Raw genomic sequence first — 21,129 nt, forward strand, 5'->3', positions numbered from 1 at the left:
GATACTTTTAAGAATATATCCCTTTGGTGGAATTGAGCCAAATTAGGGTAGAAAAGCTTTGAAGATGTGAGACGCTGAAGAAAGGTAATCTGCCAAACTCTCTCTTTCTCACTCTATGTGCTTTTCAGGTGGAAAACTGTCTGAAAATTACGACAATTTGGGGGGTGGGCCGGCAGTCCTCAAAGAGTTCACAAGGACTATCAATCATCCATCTGTACTATACTTTATGACTATAAAAAGCACTATAAAAAGAAGAAAAAAACTTACAACAAGGTTATTTTTTAAAATGGACAAAATGAGAAATACAAATTACAGTTCCAAATACAAGAGGGTGATGGCTTGTAAACTTACTTGTCAAATAGTGCATGCAGCTGCAAAGCAAAAAAAAAAAAAAACAACAACACTAAATGTATTTGGGCCTCTGTATCTACCCATTCTATATCCTTTGCTTCAGCTAATCACGGATCTGATAATTCCCTCATACTTGCTCCGACAGTGGAAATAGCTGAGTAACATCACTGAGCGAGAGTCACAAACATATTATGCCACTTTGTTGGTTTTGCAGTGCCCATAGTTGCCGGAATGATCTGCAGGGGGACCAGTCACAGCTCACCAATATGTGATCCAGAAGAAGCTTACATGCCATTGGTGATCAACTATGAAATAAGGACCCAGACAGCTTATTTGGTTTTAAATAAAGGCCCTTTTATTTGGCTCAGAGACCTACAACATTGTTTTCACCAATGTCATAGAATGGATGCAATTGTGGGAGTTGCTCTTGCAGAATTCTGAGAAATGTAGTTCAGGGAGGAACCTTTGGAATTCTCAGCTAGAGAGGCCCTCCGCTTCCCTAAACTACATTTCCCAGAATTCTGCAGGAGCAGATCAGACAATAGTCTCCATTCTATAATGCTAATGGGGAAATGTCTATTTAATTCAGTTGTAGCTGAATTTAACAAGACCCCCTTATGTAGGTCTGAGGATCAGATGTCTATCCATGAATGCTTCCTTAGCCTCCTTTGGGTAAAACAACTGACCCTGAGGGACAACTCAGTGCTATGGGTTGCTCACACTAGGCAGCCTTTCTCTGGAAGGTGAACCTCAAGTCCTCCCTCCCAAGCCACCAAACTATATGAAAGAGAGGAAAATCCCCAGTTATATCCAAAGACAGTATCTTTTACAAGTAACCAGATCTAATAAGTCAATTATTAGATCTGGTTACTTTCACCAAAAGGTGCCAAATTCTTATATTCCCACCACAAAACACTCATCATAATCATAGGCAACCCCTTGTGGCTGAGTATAATTATTTCCCAGAAGTTATTTCCCAGAAGTTATTTCCCATAATTATTTCCCAGTCTTGGAATGGGTCTGTAAGTGACTGTAGAAACCTATTCTCGATCCACACGGTATTTCACAGTGAGGGCATACATTTCCAGATGGGAGGCAGTTTCAACAAGGATTTGCTTGATGTACCTTCCTCTTGGCACATTTCTCCCCTTTGTCCTCTATTTATGCCTCCTCAAAATCCACAGCACTGTTGGTATCAGTTGACCTCCAGTTGGAATGCTTAAGTGCCAGAACTTGCAAAGTAGTTATTATACTCTTAGCTTAAGAATGGAAAATAGAATGCTGGTGGACATCAAAAGAAATTTAAAGATGGGCTTAAAGCATCTCTCAAAAAATGTGGAATAAACACAGAAAATCACACATTATCTGAGTGTGGACTCAGATAACCCAGTTTAAAGCAAATATTGTGGGATTGTCTGCCTTGATATCCTGGGATATAGGGCTGTGTGGAAGGGCCCTCAGTTTTCTGTGTTTATTGCACATATTTAAGATTTGCTATAAGCCTATCTTTAAATCTCTTTTGCTGTCCACCAACATTATATTTTCTATTCTTAAGCTGAGAGTATTATAACTACTTTGCAAGAAGGTGATCAGGCATTTGGTAGCTAGTCAAGCAAGGCTGATGGCAGAGGATCATCACTTCAATGCTGGTGCTCTTCACTTCTTTCAGAACACTGACATTTGTCCACCTGTCTTCCGAAGAGATTTACAGGATTTTTCAGAGGTGATGTTGATGGCATATTTCCAGAATCAAGAGTGATGTTTGTAGATGGTCCATGTTTTGCAGGTGTACAACAGAGTTAGAAGGACAGAAGCTTTATAGACAAGCATCTTGGTGGTATCCCTACAAATGTCCCAATCCTCAAACCATCTCTGCTTCATTTGAGAAAACACTGCACTCACAGAACTCAGTATTGTATTTTGCTGTCAATGTTGATATTTGTAGAGATGACTGCTTAGGCAGGGGAAATGGTCAACATTTTCTAGCTTAACAACAACAACAACAACAACAACAACTTTATTTTTATACCCCACCACCATCTCATAGGGACTTGGGGCAGCTTACATGCAGGACCAAGCCCAAAGCAAGCACCAGAGTTTACCAACTTAAGCACAGTTAAAAACACAATAACATGTCACAATCTAATTAAACAATTAAAAACAACAGGGTATAAAAACACCATTAAAATATATCAAAAACAAACCTCAACAATCAATAATCAGGAATATGATGGGCTTTATACAATTAATTTTTATTTCTGGCATTGCAGAAGAATTGGTTGGTACTACTGGTAGAGCGCTTTGGTTTTCTTGATGTTCAATCAGAGGGCAAACTTTTCATATGCTTCTGCAAAGATGTTTAAGGTGGTTCCCTAGCCCAATTCATAAATTACAACAGATGCCACATGGGGTAGGTAAAAAAGTTAATAAACGAGGAAAAAATCTACCTTTTTTACTGGGTGCCATAAAAGAGCTGCCCCCACCTGCAGCATGTTTTGTTTCATGGTCCTAGGTGCAAAAATATATTAAACTTTATATTTGGAAATTACGCATCCATGGATTTTTCTGTATCCATGAGGGGGAACTTGGAACCAATCCTCCATGGAGGCAGAAGGCTGTATTGATATATTTTCTTCAGAAAGGAGGAAGGAGGCATAGAAAGAGTCTGAACAACTTGACAATTTAACTAAAATAGATTAGATTTTCCTAATATGGTTAACAAGGCAATGGGTATGGGGTAGTGATTTAACTTTTCCTGAATCAAAAGGTCTTTCAATAGTTATAGACAAAATAAACAATGCTGTTTTGTACTCATACAGTATTCTGTGGATTGGTATGGAATTAGTTACTTAAGTTAATGTTCATATGTTGCTCTCGTGTTGCTTTCAATTTCTCAAAACGTAATATCACATACCTGTGGACTGTACTGCTGGATTTTCTGGATAATCTTTAGGGCCCATGGCCATTTAAAATCATTTTGTAGGACAAAGAGAGCTAAACCTACAGGGGAAGAAAGAGTAGCTTCAGCCCAAATTTTGACAAGGTAAGCCATATTCTAGTTTCCACATCCAGAAGGCTGCCACATCATAGTTCTTGAAGGGTGGCCTTAAAAAATTGGATTGTACTCCTCCCAAGTGAAAAACTAAGGAGTTTCAAGGACTGCAGATATAAGGTTTTGTAGAGTCAGGACTTTCCCTACCACTGGTATTAGAAAAGATTTTAAAGAAATAATCTCCATTCATGTAGCACCTTCCTCTCTCAATCTTCCTATCCATTGAATGAAAGGCAGCACTGGATGGGTGAGAAGATGGCTACCTCCTTCTTTACTCTTGAATTTAATGCTGTCAGAAAAACAGCCACGTGACCATGTTGGAGGGAGTAGGCTAGAGGCCCACAAATAGATTTGAAGAAAGGAAGAAACTTAGTGGTTTATGTCAAAAGTGAGAAAGATTTGACAATTAACTTTCTTATTTCATACTTAAGACAACCATTAAAAGTGACCAGCAACTATTTTTTAAGCTGAAGAACTGTGAAATCTGATGAAATCTCTACATATATTCCCTACACTTTTCCATCCAGTTAGATATGGCGAAGTTATTCGCAAAATGACAGTTGGTGCTTGGCTTTCTTTGAAGCTAGAATGCATAACATCTCCATTGGTTTGAATCTGGCATAACTCACAGGTTGCTAAATAGAATTTTAACAGTATAAATAAAAAGAGCTCACAAAACATCTGGAAAATTCTCTTGAGCTTCTCTTTGAGATTCCACTATAGCAGCAGAAACGGGCTCTTTTCTGAGACTTTTAATTATAAACAGATTGAATCAAGCACCAAAAATCCCAGTGAGTGTTATTGCCTGTAGGCATCACCACACACACACACAAAGTTGTTCTAGTTTTTCAGCCAGAAGGCCTTTGACTCCTGGGATACTAGAGGAAGTTGAAAATGGTGTGTGCTTGAAGTTCAGCAATGTTCTTTGGGAAATTGGTAGAGTACTGTGTAGTTAATCTGAGATCTTCACATCTTCATAGCATCCCTTTTATCTCATTGACAAAAAAAATGAGATGCATTTCTCCAATGTCTTGGGCTAGGTGCTCTGGAAGGTACTTCTGGCAGAGGCTAGAATGTCCTTCTCCTTGGGGGTCCTTTCATCAGCTGGTGAAGACATTTTCAGGAGCCATTGGGAACTGACTACTTTTAACAAAAGGATGAAGCTGGGCTTTTAATGTAAAGTGTTCATACTTTTAGAATCTTAATTGACATGTTTTTGTTGCATTTAATTCTGCAAGGGAGGAAAATATTTTGAGTTTTTATCTGAACTTTTGTTTATTTACTCATTTGTTTGTTTTTACTGATACATCTGGCTCTCCATGTTCACAAATTCTGTATCCACGGGTTCAACCATCCACTGCTTGATTTTTTAAAAAAATTCTAAAGAACGATACTAGATTTTGCTGTTTAATATAATGGACACAATTTTACTACACCATTATATACAAAGGGACTAGGGCATCCATGGATTTTGGTATCCTTGGAGTACAAGCTATGCTTGATAAATAAAACTGCCACTACCTGAATAGTAAAAGACAGGACAAAGGGTGTTATCCTGGATCCCTGGCTGTATTGGAAAAAGATAAGCCTTATTTTAAAAATACAATCTGGTTAAAAAAAAATACCTTCCCTCCTATAGACAAGGAAATGGTTTCATTTTTGCATTCCAGAAAACTAATGAATAAAAGATCTTAACAAAGTGGTTCAGAATGATATGCCATTTATGTGATTGGCTTTGCTCCATGTGTGAACTCCATTGTTTACTTTAGAGGCCCATTTCAGAGTATTTGAAGACATTATAAGGTGACATTATATGCAAAGGTCATGTTCACATCTGTCCTTTGCACACATACTCTTTATTTCCTGCACAAGCTTTCCCTGCATCATTTTGAGCACTTGGGGCCTTTTCTTTTGAACCTCTCATAGGACAAAAATTTTGGCCCACTTAGAGGTGTCTTCCAATGCTCCAGGGGACAGTCCTCAAGTTAGGAGCAAGTTAAATACAGAGAGAAAAGCAAAGGCAGATATTTTTCAAAGCTTTCACAGATCTTTTCCACAGAAACAAGGCACAGAATCTGCAGAGACAGAAGAAATGAAAAAAAAATACACAGAGACAATCCAAAAAGTAGACCTTTATGTTGACATTTTACATATGTGACAACATTTTACTGTGCAATTGGAAATTACATCAGGTGAACATCCACATTTTTTAGTGTGGGTTTGTGAAACAAAAGTCCAGTGGATACTCAGGGATGATTGTATGTCTTTTCCAGAGTTTGAGGTTTTCAATAAACTGTCTTTTATATCTTTCCTCTTCCCAAGTAGATGTTCAATGTCACTCTGTTCATGAGTACATCAGGAGATTAGATATTCTGAAAGGATTTAATGGATTTAAAAGTCCATTAATACAATCAATCAATCAAGTGAGAAGGCTGCTTGCTTGCCTGTGTCAAGAAACTTCACTGAAAAATGTCAACTGCAATGATTTTTTCTCCTGTTGCCTATAAAGGCCGGCACTTTGTCAAAAACATTAGCTTATTTTGCATACCAAGCTTTCTTATCTGAACCATAGGGTGTTCTTGCTCTTTGTTTCCATTGTCTATAGCCCAGTGGAATGGCTACTGGGTTATGGGGGGGGGGGGGGCATAACAGAAACTAGATTGTTTGGAGAATTGATGACTTTCTCCCTCTTCTATGGCCTGGCATTATTAGAGGCTTATAAAAAACTTTTCACAGATTGCATCAATAGGAAGGCAAACATTTCCTTATTGACTAGTGTATTAGATGGCTTAGAACACCATTTTGTATTTCATCTGGAAAACAGACGTCCCTTATTTTCTTTTAAATAATACTTTGGCATCACTTTTATAAAATATATGCTATTAGTAAAATCCTAACTAAATGTTTTTTTCTCCCTTGGGGCAGTAATCAATCTTGCAAGCCATCTCTCTGTTTACAATATGAATGGGGTAATTTCACTTCGATTTGACTGGTGGTGAAATTGCTGATATATTTTATTATAAATGCACTAATCGGTTATTATTATTTCACATAAAAAGAAAGCTACAATTTCTGATATCCATTCAAATTGAAAACACAAAACCACTTCCAATCAATATGATTTTCCCTATTCAAGGATAAAAATAATGATGAAAACCAGTTGCATCAGGTTATCAAGGGGTCGGAAGATAAGATGTTTTATACAATGTAGTCATGATGATATAGTAGAGAGAAGGGTACAGTGATATCTTGACATAAGAATTTAATTTGTTCCTTGACTATGTTCTTAAGTCAAAACATCCTTATCGCAACACAGTTTTTACCATTGAAATGCATTGAAATGTTATTAATCTATTCCGGCGTTCTGAAAACTACCCCAAGTTAAAAAAAATGTTTTCAGATAAGTATATGTACTTTATAACTAGCAAATAATGTATAAAATGTTCAGAGATAGGCAGTGCTTGGTTCCATCCAGCCACTGCGGCAAGGAAGCACATTTGAGGGAACAAAATGTGTGTTGGCCAGTGTTCAGCAAGGCAAAACATCATTTTTTTTCATACTGTAATTCCAGCCTCCCTCCCTCCCTCTCTTGCTCTCTCTCTCTCCCTCTCTCTCTTCTTGGAGCTAAACATACAGTACTGCTATTTAGGCTGAGGTTCTGCTTCACCAGGGTGGACTGCAATCTCAGGAGTGGAATCTCTGGATTGGACTCCTCCCAGAATGTTCACAAGAAGCAATCAGAGGGAGCTGGAGTGTCTGCCTTGCAGGAAGAGGAGCCAGAGCAGCTCTGCCTAGAAATCCAGGTTTTGTTTCTCTCTGCCTTGCTGTTAGAACTGGTTTAGGGGGCAAAGAGGTCTCTTTTGCACCGTTCATAGGTCAAACAGCATTCGGATGTCAAAATGTCACTCTAAAATGAGTGAGAATTTGTAAGTTAAAACATACTTATGTTGGGAAATTCTTATGTAGAGGTTCTACTGTATTTATTTAATCCCTAAGATGGATAGGATAGGATAGGATGCCAAGATCTACTGACAGTAGAGTTCAAGAGATTTCCAACTTGATTTTATTTGCTAGGATGTCCATTTCCACAAATCAGAACTGATTCAAAACACATATGTAAAGACTAAGAAATTTCACTCAAGAATTTATATGGACTAACAGAACCTACAGAGCTCACAATCCCAGAGACTACTTGAAGAAGGCTTCAGGTGGTCTCAAGAAGTTTCAAAATGTTTTGTTTCCTTGCTCAATGCTTACCAGACCTAGTTGTTTTATCTCACATGGTTATATTGTGAATCTTAAATTTAAAAAGACAATTGTTTTGTTTTGTAGTGTAGGATCCACTTGTTTTCATGTTGTTTCTTGAATTTTCAGTAAAATATGTCACTCCCAAGAATGCATCCACTTCATTAACTGAGACACAGCTTTCTCTTTCCAAGCTGTATGTAAATTCTGAAATGATAGCTCTACTGCAGTAGCCTCCATGATAATTTTGAACAAAAAGGATCAGTGAGTGTTTGTGGGTGGGTGGGTGTATTATACTTCATCTCTCCTGTCAATGAGATTACTGTGCATTTACTCATCTGCACATAAATGCACATACACAGATAACAATCTCCATAATGATTTCATTCCATGCAACAGCCTAATGGGTCTGAAACAAACCTGCATAAGCAAACATTCATTCCGACGAGAGTTGTATTTACATATGATTTCATCTACATAAAGCACAATCAGATAATTGCATGCTATTCAATCTGTTCCGGTCTTTGTAATGAATAAGTGAGTTTTCATACTGTGTCGGGGTGTAAAGAGTATTTGCAAATTTTCTCATCTTCTACAACAAAAGGTTGCTGGGACGTGGCAATCCGCCTCTTTTTTCTTTTGCTTTTGCAAATTGCAAGTTTAGGGCACAAAAATTTAGAGGTTTTGTCAAGATTTTACATTGTGCTTTGATTGGATACACTTACACTTGTATAACAGAGTGGTAAATGTATGGCGGGGAGTCAACGTGGTGTAATGGTTTTAAAATTGAACTATAACTATGGAGACCAGGGTTGTTGTTGTTGCTCTTGAATTTATTTATTTAACCATTTCCATTAGATGTACATGGTACTTTATAATTAAAAACCAAATGCAATGGTTCATGACAGAGGTGTACAATCTAAAAGGAAGGGAAGGAAGAACTAGAAATCATAAGTGTGCAATAAATTGCAAAGTAAACGATGCAAACACAATGCAGATAACAAACTGCAATATAATGCAAAGCAAACTGACAATACATGTAATTAAAATATACAAGATTGTAAAACATCAAACTGAACATTTACCTTCATTCCAGTTACCTAACAACCTAATCAGACAGCTACTTGGCTCGTCATATGCCACCTGTTCTCCTCTTGTGGGATGCAGTCCATTACACAACCCATGAATTCTTCTGCCCAGGCTCCATCCAGAAAGGAGAATGGCAAGACAGAACCCTTCCCGTGTTGCTTTCCAGCAATAGGGGGAAGCCAGTTGGTGATGCTTCTCCACATGGGATGGGAGCAAAGGCAAGATGTGCAATCCAGAGCATGAAGCAGAAGTTCCCCACTACCATCACCACCAGGAGACCATGGATTCAGCATGATGCATGGCGAATACATGGGCCTTTGTGATGAGGTCCTTAGTGTTCAGCCACTGAAACCCACTGGTGACCATGGGCAAGTCACACAAGCACATTACCAGAAAACTTCATGGCATGTGTGCTATAGGGTTGCCATAACTTAGAAAGAACTCGAAGACACATAAAACAACAAGCTGTGCTCTTCCATCATATAGTTCTGGGCACCACAGGAAAGATATTGGCAAGCTGTAATGCAGGCATGTAGCCGGGGGGGGGGGGCTTGAGGGGCTTCAGCCCCTCCCGAAATTCTCATGATGGTTCACAAAAAGGCCTTACTGGTGCATTATTTAAACTGTTATGTTTATTCATATCATGATCTGATCACCATGCTCAATATATCCCGTATGCATTGGGGTAATGATACAAAAGGTTTGCTAGGCTAGACCCTCTTTCACTCAGACTCGCCCCCCCCCCGAAACTCAGCCCCCCCGAACCCCCCCTCAAAAAAATTCAGCCCCCCCCCCCCCCCGAAACGAAATCCTGGCTACGGGCCTGTAATGTGTCCAGAGTAAATGGACAAAATGGCAAGATGTCTGGAAATCAAGCCATATGTGGAGCTGATCTGGGCATGAGAAGAGATGAAGAGGGAAAATAATTGCTATGTTTAAGAATTTTAAAAGATCTCATATTGAAGATGAAGCAGGCTTGTTTTCTGCTCCTGTGAAGACTGGGACATGAACCAAGGGACTCAAATTGAAAAAAAAAAGATTCCATCTAAGCAGTATAAAGAATGTATTGTTGGCAAGAGCTGTTTAACAGCTGAATATGCTGCCTTGGAGTGTGGTGGAATCTTTTTCAGAGGTTTTTAAACAGAGACTGGATAGTCGTATGTTGGGAAAGTGTTCCTGCATAGCAGGAGGTTGGAGTGGATGACCCTTGAGGTCCTTTTCAACTATATGATTCTATAAACCTATAGATCAGGCTGGCGCAACCTGCAACCCTCCAGCTGTTTTGGCCTCCAACTCCAAGAACCAATTGTATTTCTGAAAATGTGTTAGCTTATACACCCATTGTGGAAGAGTTTATGTGCAATGATTGTCTTTGCAATCCCAGTGAACAAAGAAACATATAGATATACCAAGAGGAAAGATAGTGGTGCAGTATCACTAGTTATTTAGCTGAACTTAATTGGAAGCATATTCACGAAGTGATTTGAAAAACATACTTGAACGACAGTATTACGAAAACAAAGACTCAAGTCCTAGAACTATTCAAAATATTTTTTAGAAAACATGCAATTTACAAAACATGATTTAATTTAATTGAAAATAAAGTTGAAGAGGAGATTATTTTTTTTACACAGGAAAAACATTTGCACATAGAAAATAGTACATTTGGCAACCTGAAACGCAATATGAAACTTAATTGACCCACATAATTTGTCTATAATACCTGCTTTTTCTCCACTGAATGATGGTCCTAAACTCATGGCGAATATCCACCAGTTGGCTGATTAAATACAAAGGAAATTTATACAAGTTCTGATCTCTTAATGTTTAAAACTTTGAAGAGCTAAAAGTATGAATGGGGCATAGCTGTCAATGCCTTCCAGAGGAGCAGACCTAGAATGTCTTCTCTATCTCAGTCTGATCAGTGTCTAATAACACACAATAATTGTTGTGAAAGCATTATGTCAAGAGTTTATTTGCTCTCATAATCAAATAGGTACAGGGGGAATTATTTTATTTATATACCTTCCTTCTAACATGAGAAAACATGCAAAGGTGCTCTGAGGCAGAAGCAAAATGTTTAGAACTTTGAATGGGAATCATGGAACTTCTCTGGTTTACTAAGGGCCCTTCCACACAGCCATATAATCCAGAAAATCAAGGAACTGGATGATCTGAGTCCACACTATCATATAATTTATTTTATATTATATGTAATATTACTAATAATATTACAATATAATGGTATAGTATAATATAGTAATATACTGATATTGTAAAGGTAAAGGTAAAGGTAGTCCCCTGACATTAAGTCCAGTCATGTCTGACTCTGGGGTGTGGTGCTCATCTCCATTTCTAAGCCGAAGAGCCAGCGCTGTCCGTAGACACCTCCAAGGTCATGTGGCCGGCATGACTGCATGGAGCGCCGTTACCTTCCCGCCACAGCGGTACCTATTGATCTACTCACATTTGCATGTTTTCGAACTGCTAGGTTGGCAGAAGCTATATAATGGTATAGTATAATATAGTAATATACTGATATTGTACTATGCTAATAATATAACATATTGTGTGTGTGTGTGTGTGTGTGTATCTTGTAAGCTGCTCTGAGTCCCCTTCGGAGTGAGAAGGATGGCACATTAATAAATAAATATAATCCAGTTCAATGTGGAAGGGACCTAATTTGACCCTTCATTCTGCTTTCTTTCTGGACTGTCATGAGGCAAAGAAAGATAGCCGCCTCAAGCAGCAGATTGTGAATAATATTGAGAATGCACTTGAAACAGGCCCCCACAATTCCCCTCTTTTAGAGGTCAGAGTGATACATTTAAGGCAATTTATGCTTCGTCCCTAAGCAGGGATCTTTTAACAGCATTATAGGCACCCTAAGCAAAGCAGTGCACTGGGACCTGCCTATACAGACATTGACAGGAATAAAAATGTAAATTGTCAATAAAATGGACTTATATTGATTGGTATTGCATAATAAGTCTACAGTCTCTTCCATGTGTAAGCTCCCTTGAGTCCTATTTTTATGGGGGGGGGGGTGATATAAATGGAGATTGTGATGATCCTGCTAGCCTTTCTATGTCTGCTGAGTTGCAATGTCCTGACTGGGTTTTCTTGCATTTTGTCAAAGCGAGCCCATGAGCTATGGCAAGAAACTTTTGAAATGGAGGTAAAGGAACCAATTTAATACTTTACATGATTTCCCTATGATTTGTGTGTACTTTACATAACAGCAAATCTAAATTTTCAGAAACCTTTGGAGACAGAAAATTGGTCAAGACAAGTGAAACCAAACTTCCCTTTGTAGTTAACCCCATGAGATGATGGAGGGGCTAAATTTCTCACATAAAGCCTTTGTCTCAAATTACTTGATACATTTGTGTTGCAGATGGCAATCTTCTCTCAGCTCTAGGCAAGGAAATTTTATCTTCCCTTCTTCTAAAAAGAACCAATTTGATGAAGAGGCACACTCCAATGCAAAGTTATAAAAATAAAAATGTTTTTTAAGAGAGAGAGAGAGATGCCATCTCTCCTTTTAGAAAGTGAGAAAGGAGTTTCAGAACATATCCAAATCTCATTATTATGCAAAAGAAATCCATACAATTAAATATCATTGGGACATCATAACTTTTCCTCTTGCATTACTCTACCATTCAGGCCAATGTGTTTGTCCAAGTAGACTTGATTTAATATGTCGAGATTTGGATTTATATGCAAAACTTCATACCTAGATCTGACACTTTTGCAAGAGAAGAGGATATTCAGCTAAAAGTGCTGTATAAAGCTCAATTAAGGCAGGGTTTGATTGACAGGGCATACCTTCAAAGCACATTTCTAAATGGCTGACACTGGAAAGTTTTGTTAAGTTGTATCATGGGGAGGGAAACTGCTAATTCTAAGGGATGTGATTGAGAATCTATGGATTGTGCTGTGTAACCAAAAACCTAAAATGAAGAAATGAGTAATTACCATGCAATCTGCCAACAAGAACATTTTACAGGATTTTTTTCTTCAGTAAAATGTTTATTAATAGATATTTACAACTTCTGCAATGTGCACACTTTGGTTTATGTAAATGATAGACCAAATGGTAAAATATGTCACAAACTTCTTTGGAAAAGTCCAAAGAAAACAGGGAACCACAGAAGGGAGAAATCCAAGTAACAAGAAATGAGAGAGTAAGAACTCTACCAAGCAATCTCTTGCCTTGAGATAGCCTTGGCTATTCTAGTTTATAGCCAACTTTTCCTTCTCCTTTGTTCCTGCTGCTTTAATCTCCCACTTCTGAACATGAAATGTTCCTGTCTTTTCTTCAGGATCCACATGGGAATAGCCAAATTCAGTATTGACTGTAGGGCTGCCAACCTACTTTGGATCCAAGACACTAGTGGCTCTGACGTGACCTGGCATTTAGACTCTTTTCTTCCTCTTCCTCATTGGAGGAGGCTTCTTACAAGCAGGACATGACAGCCCAAGTGCTATTTGTACAGCTTGTCTTTAGTTCTGCTTTCTTTTCAGCATTAATTTTTACATTTCCTTTTTTCAATTACTTATTGCTTTCCCGTGCTTTTGCTTTTTCAGCTTACTGTCTCCTCTGGTCATCCTTCCAGTTGACCAGGTTCTATTATCCTTGTCAAAGTATTTTAAATAACTGTTCCAAATTCCTTCTCTCATTAATTATTTCCCACCAATTCAAAGTCTTAAAATACCCACTTTTCCGTGCTTCATTTTCTGTCCACCTTTATTTAGTTTCCCCATTCTCATCCTATTGTCTATTTTCCATTGGCCTTTTATCTAACTTTCCACATCTGCCTTTCAGCCTCCATGTTTCCAAATACTTTCCCCTTTGCTTCTCTATATCCTTAGCCAAATTAACAGCCTTTCCTTTCCCCATAAGGTTAGAACTGTAAATTGTGTTTGTTCCTTGAATAACCAAACAATCTATACAAACTCAGCCAAAGAATATCAGAGGTTTTGGCACAGCCACCCCAACTACAATACAGTAGGGACAACTGGTAAAATGGGGACATAAATGGGTATCATTTCTGCTTCTAGTTTTTATTGTTTTCCTATTGTAATTTTTATTAACCATTTCTAGAATACTAGGAAGGCTGGCAAGGCATGACTCTTTCCTTGTCAAACATACTAGGAACAATAAAACCATATGTTGGTGACAATAATCCCTTAATGCACTCTCCTTCGCATATCTAAAAATAAATCCACATTTAGAAAATATCTGAAAAAGCTGTGGGAAATACACAAAATGGTTGCAAGAACAGCTGGTGAGACAGGATGTCCATTGTAGTACTGGCAAAAAATTCAGAATTATGGAGAAATACTAAGAGAGGTTGATATAAAAGCAGAGGTGAACAGACAGGCTTCAGCAATTTGAACCAGCAGTTTGGAGAGAAAACAAACATTTGCACATTGCAAAAGGATCACATTTACAATCAACTAAGAGTACCGATTTCTAAGTCAGCACACCAGTTATTGAGCTAGCAGCAGCTTGGAATTTCCCAAGAGATCTTTTCCAATAACATTATACCTCTTGGACTGTTCTACTGTCTAAATATGCTTGACAAGATCTCAAATATAAAGAATGAAGAATAAATTGGTGAGAATGCCCTCAGTCTGTTAGTTGGGTAGCTGTCATTTTGCCAACATGGGTGTGCTCTGCAAAAATAAATAAATGGAGTGAAGAATATTTTAAGATTCATTTCTCATAGGCAAACACATGGGATTTTGTTGACATGGGGTTATTTGCCTAGCCTTTTTTTTTTTACTGTGCTTGTTGAAAAGAGATAATAGATTGCATATAATTTTATCAGATTTTCTCCTAATTTTTCATGCAAATATTGGCTTCTCTTCTTTTTGTAATTTGCTTGCAGCTTTTATTGAGCCACTTAGAAAGCTCAATCATTTATTATATATCAAAAACTTTGATATGTAATATATGACTAAACTTCTCGTATTTGTTATTTTGTTTTTTTTAAAAAAAGGATTAATATTTATTATTATTTTCATTTTCTACTATTTATTCAGACTTTGCATGTAGCTGGCATATTATGTCAGCACTTTCCAGCTAAGAGTTTGTAGTTTTTGCAACATATATGTAGGAGTCTCACTTCTTCTCAACAGTATCTTTTAATTAGATTGAATCACTAGATTTTTTTTCTGAAAACACTAAGATTTCATGATAGTTCATAGCATTACACTGCATCTATCTGTCAATATAATTGCTAAGGGGAATTAATGAGTTGGCCAGATTGACTATTCAATTATATTTCAACTTGAATGACATGTTACAATTTCAAATTTTTTTTTATCTGTATTGTCTTTTCTATACACCTTGCCCATACCTTCAAGTTATCAGTTGTCTTAAGGCTTCTGGTGACCTTATGAATTTCATTGGATTTTCTTAAGAAATGAATATTCAGGGGTAGTTTGCAATTGTCTTTCTCCAATATTCCTTATTGATCTCCCACTAAAGTACTAACAAGAGCTGATCCTGCTCAGCTTCCAAGATTGGGCATGATCTGATGCCTTTATGCTAGTTAAACCTTGTATATGATTATCCAGTATATAATAGGAGGAGGAACAGAGCAGCAGACTCACCATAACATGGAATCAAGTGAAATATATTTGCAGAATCAACTACTGTCAAGCAACATAAAATCATTTAAGATAATAATGCTATCTTAAGGTTAGAACTAGAAATTTCAGATATGTAAGAAAACACCTTTTTTGTGATGCTGCAAAGCATGGCACTGCTATAAGTTGTGCAATCCTGTTACTTGTACAACACAAGAAGGGTATCATCTCCCCTCCTGGTAAACAAAGGTTAAGGGTATGTTGTGTGAAGTTATATTAATTGGGGTCAGCATCACAGAGTAGCAACAGAGATCATGAAAGACAACTGACCAATGGGGATGACCAATTGGGATACCTGTCTCAATTTGGCAGGAACAGTCCTGATTAATCCTCTTTAACTATCTTTCTAGTTGTCTTTAAAAGGTCCCTCTTTCATTTTTCTCATTTGTTTCCTTTGATGCAAACTGAATTCAAAATGGAAAAACAGTTGGCACCAAATTAACTTACCAAGATGAGATTTGATATTTCTAGTAGATTCAGGCAAAAGCAAACAGGTGCAGCCTCTCCTAGCTTGTGTGTTCTACCTCATTAATAACTTGTGTTACCTTGACTATGCTTTTATATTGCTTGGCTACATGTGTCCTGATACTAATCTGTGAAATGTTAGGCGGATATGGGATGGGAAAATATTTATTTATTATTTACAGTATTTATATTCCGCCCTTCTCACCCTGAAGGGGACTCAGGATGGATCACAATGTATATAAACACAGCAAACATTCAATGCCGTTTTTGACATACAAGATATACAGATAGACAGAGGCCATTTAGCAGTTATTCCATTTCGGATCCTGGAGGTTGCTCAATTCGGCCACAGGGGGAGTTGTCGCTTTGTCCACTATGATGTTGAGTATTTCCTCTTTGCTCTCCGGCATTTTTATGGTGTCATAAATTAGCCTCCCTGCTTTAAGCAGTTCCTAATTCTCTACTCACAGCTGTTTTCGAACTGCTTAGGTCGACAGTGAGCTGGGCATTTTTAATAGCTTTTTTTTTAAAACAGCTATTAACGGTTGGGCGCTCAACCCTGACTCAGGCTTCGAACTTGCCACCTTTCAGTCGGCAGTGATTTATTGCAGCTGATTAACCAGTTGTGCTACCAGCCCAAAAATAGCAAAATACAGGTGTTTACGTGTTTCTGGGACCCAGTTTTCAAACTGGGGAAGTGTTAGGTTGCCGGAGTGGAAACTAGAAATAGAAACTGGTTATTTAGAAGGGGAGATTTCAGCAACTGTTACTTGTTATGCAAACAGATAACAAGCAACACCTACTGAGATTCCCTCTTCTACACAAGCATTAAAGACATAGGAACCCTCTCCAGTTTTCGTTCTGGCAACTGTATCAAATGCAAGAGGGCTGAAACCCTTTATCTGCAATGGACCAGTATAAGAGGATTCCTACTTTGCATCTTCTTTATTTTGGAAGTTAAAATGGCTTCACTCATTCATCCTGTGTTCCACCAAAATTTGAGAGTGTCTTGCCCAAATGCCATCCTCCAAAATGCTGGAATCACTTCTAACAATTACAGTTACATCTGAAATAAGAATTAGTTATCAGTTACAAAGGAAAAAAAGTAAATAAATACTTATCAGAGGACTGTTTTTTGCTTCACCAGGCTGTGTTTTCATGAAGAAACCTCCGAGCTGCTAACAGTCACACAAAGGGGAGCTGAAGACCTTTGCAACAAGCCATGCAGTCGTCATGGAGACTGATGTTTTTTATGTCACTTGCTAGCTGCTTTACAGGTAAGAACAAAATTCTTTAACAACATTGTTTTAAGAGTGTACAAAGAGAAGAGAAGACATACAAGTAAAGCAAGTGCTACTTGTTAAAGGCAGAGTATTGATGGAAATGTGCATTCAAGAAACTCAATAGGCATAGAAGTACAGGACAATGAAGTTAAGAATGATGGTTCAACCATAATAATGTCTCACTCACCTCCATTACCCTTTTTACACCATATAGTAGAAAGGGATTCCAAGCACCATCTAATCCAACTGTCTATCAGTACAAGAATAAGCATTTTGGGTCATCTAACCTCTGCTTTAAAAAATTCCACCAATGAACAGCCCACGACCTTGTGATGTCAACTATTCAAGCACTTCATGGCATCAGGAAATTCATAATCTTTAGTCACTGTAGAATTAATGCAGTTTGACACCACTTTAACTGCTCAGTGCTATGGAGTAAGGGGAGCTGTTGTTTTAAAATGTCTAAAGACTCCTCTACCAAAGAGTGCATGTTTCAGCAAACTACAACTCCCATGACTCCATAGCATTGAGCCTTGGCAGTTAAAGTGGTGTCAAGCTGCATTCATTCCATAGAATAGATGCATCCCTACCCTCTCTTTTTATGATTTGAATCTCTAGACCCAAGTTCTCAAGCACATCAGGGAGTATGCTTATTCCATTTTCCACAAGACAGCGCTTCAGACATTTAAATATGATTGTCATTTCTCAGTGTTCAACATGGTTATTCCTTAGATTCATTTGTTAATACAAGGGATATTCTCAATTAAATTAGAAGAGTTGATGTATTGTGCTTATAAAACCCATCTGACTATAAATTCTCCCCTAGTTTTTCAGTGTGTTGATTTCATGCAAAAAATAATAAACAAATAAAAGAAAATAATCAGATGGTGTAATGGTAGTGATGATAAGTACAGTGATTATTTTCGATATGCCATGACGCATGTGTATAATGCTGTAATAATCATGTTAGTAACTGGGGGGGGGGAGGGCTAGGGGTGCACATTAGCCCCCAAAGACACATTGGAAAGCTATAGTCACCCACTATACCTTCCATTTAGAAGTGGCCAAAGGTAATCTCTAGTGTATCTGGGAACCTTTTGACATGTCTTTGGTCTGATTGGTGTGTTTTTAGTTGCAAGAAAAGCCTTTTTAGCAGCTTGAAGTAACTGATCAAAGCCTAAAATGTGCCAGGGTTTCCAGAAACATGGGAAAATGTCTCCATAATACTTACAGTCACCTCTGAGCTGAGAGGGGTGGTATATAAATATAGTAAGTAAGTAAGTAAGTAAGTAAGTAAATAAATAAATACAGGGCACTTAAAGGCTATTTTATTTTTTAAGACACAAAATAGCTTTGGAGGGTATTCCTACACCATGTGGTTGTACTTAGCCCATTTCATTTTAAAAATTCTCCATGCTGAAACTTGTCCAGAGCAGAGCAATGAAAAAGATAAATAAGCCTAAGAGGAATAACTTAGGAACATGAGGATTTTTAGTATGGAGAAGATAAAACTCCAAGGTTATATGCATTCTTGATGTTATTCAAGATGAAATCAAATTATAAAAAGTCTATGATGAGAGACCAGGGTGCATCCAGACAGCTCTTTAAAAGCGGGAGCTCCCACTTCTTCAAGTGGGGGGTCTAGATGGCATCCCACAGAAAAGCGATTGCATTTGGAAATCCCTGCTTTGTAGTGAATTAATTTCTTAGTGGGTTTGTTCCATGCCTTCTTGAAAGGCATGGAGCAAACCTACTATGATTGCTGTCTGGACTGTCTGCTCAGAAGTTGAGGCCAGAAAATGCGAGGGCTCTAACCCCCTCCCGGCCTCTTATGCTCCAGGAGAGCTCCGGCACCATGCTAATGGCAGCCGGGTAAGTTCTTTTATTTTTAAAGGATTTGTTTTTTAAAGGGTTTTGGGGAGGGGATGGGAGCTGTCTCCCTGTTCTCCCAGTAGGTACCGGGAGGACATATAGACACTGCTCACAGAAAGTGCAGGCTTCCTTGGTGGTATGTGGACTACAGTCCACTCCGGGTTTTTTAGACCCAGGTTTTTAAAACTCAGGTCAAAGCAGACTTTACTACTGTCTGTAACTGTCCCAGGTTATAAGCAGTGCTGCACAGATGTTGCAAGTCCCCGTCTTAGTTGAATCAAGCCATCTATAATTTTGTCTTCCTTTTTTTCTACTCCCTTGCACTTTATCAAATATTATCATCTTATCCTATGAGTCATGTCATTTTATTTTATGACATGACCAAAATTTTAAAAACTTCAATTTGGTTACGTTAGTTTCCAGTGAGAGATCAGGCTGAAATTTGTTGTAGAAGCTACTTATCTGTCTTTTTGCAGTCAATGGTACCTGAAATATTCTCCTCCAGTGACACATTTCAAGTTAATTGATTATTTTCCTATCAACTGTCCTCACTATCCAGTTGTCACAACTATACATAAAAATAAAATGGCATCAGTAATGATGATAAGGGAGCCATATTTAAACATTTGAAAGTGTGACATATATAATATTGATCAAAACTTGTTTTGTGCTGCTTCAGTGTCTGGAATGTGGACAAAATTATGAATTCTCAATTGGGTCACTAGTTATTAGATGAAAATAATGTTGTGGGTATCACTGATTTGGATTTCAAGAAATCATTTGATAAAGCCCACCATGATTTGATAAAGTCCCTGGTGATATTTTGATTAACAAACTGATTAAATATGGAATACACAAAACAAAATTATCAGATGTTCAAAGAGTTGTCATCAGTACTTCAAACTGGAAGTAGGCCTCACGTGGAGTGCTATGGGCTTTTGTCCTGAGGCTATTACTCTTCAACCTTATTTTAATCAATGACTTAGATGGCAGGGTAGAGGGAATCCTTTTCAAATTTGTGAATGATACAAAACTGGGATGGGTAGCTAACACTTTGAAAGATAGACTTCAAAAGAACCTTAATCAACTAGAAAATTGAGAACAATGAATGGAATTCACCAAAGACAAATGCAAATTTCTACATACACACTTGAAACTGGTTTGGGGTGATTGTTGATCATGAGTTGAATAAAACCCAGCAATGAGATACTACAGCAAAACAGGAAAAATGATTATGGCATGTATTAATATAACCACATTTACTGAGACAAGAGAAGCAATATGCTAATTATATATTCTGTTCAAGTCTTATCTAAAGTTTTCAGTTCTATATATCTCATTTTAAGATGGTTATGAAAAAGTTGGAATATGCTCAAGGATTGAGGAAAAGAATGCTAAGTGGTGCGGAAAACAAAGTGACATGAGAAAAGTTTGAAGGAGTTGACATATTGAGCCTAATGAAAAGAAGGCTAACATGATTCACTCGTTAAATACCTTAAAAGCTGTTACAAGATCAGAGTAAAGATTTATTATCTGTTGTTTATTATCTGTTGTTTAAAGGTTTTGTTCATCCTTTGGAAGAGATTTCTTGATGGCAAGATGCTAGTGTGGCTCTAGCTGTAGTTTCATATTGAATAGAGGATTGGGTTCTGTGGCCTATGAGAGATCTGCAGATATCTCTATGACATATTCCATAATGGTTGTTTGCAATGATGTAGTGTAAATTTTGAAGTGCAGGCACTCATTGCTAATTGTGATCACCTCAGTACACCCCTTCTCTACCTGGAACACAGTCCTGTTCCACTGACTGTGCAGCTTCAGGTGGGACACACACGGAAAAGTGAGGGAGGAAGGGGACACCTGAATAACCAGCCCAAAATGAGTCTAACAATCAAAAAATCCAAAAATCCCAACAACAGAGATTTTTAATATATCAACAAGCCCCAGACTCTTCATGTTTTTAATGGCTCGTGATTTCTTATTCAAGATCAACATGCCTAGGATTATTTGCATTGCAGCAGGGATAATTCTGAGCAGTGTATTGCTGGAAATACCATTTTATAAGTTATTTCAGAATTGCATATAAGTTCAGAGGGAAAAGTAAAGTGAAAA

General features: G+C 37.7%; 1 protein-coding gene across 7 annotated transcripts in view; it reads left to right on the top strand.

The window, feature by feature from the left end:
- CNTN5 (contactin 5) overlaps positions 1-21,129 on the top strand; it is an 826,419-nt gene that overhangs the window by 381,804 nt on the left and 423,486 nt on the right. For all 7 annotated transcript variants that reach the window (XM_067466528.1, XM_067466529.1, XM_067466531.1 and 4 more), the window contains exon 3: positions 17,010-17,139. In XM_067466528.1, coding sequence (XP_067322629.1) covers positions 17,085-17,139 — 55 coding nt within the window. In that variant the 5' untranslated portion in view covers positions 17,010-17,084. The remainder of the gene's footprint in view (positions 1-17,009; positions 17,140-21,129) is intronic.

The sequence above is a fragment of the Anolis sagrei genome, chromosome 3 (assembly GCF_037176765.1).
Source record: "Anolis sagrei isolate rAnoSag1 chromosome 3, rAnoSag1.mat, whole genome shotgun sequence".
Taxonomy (NCBI): Eukaryota; Metazoa; Chordata; class Lepidosauria; order Squamata; family Dactyloidae; genus Anolis; species Anolis sagrei.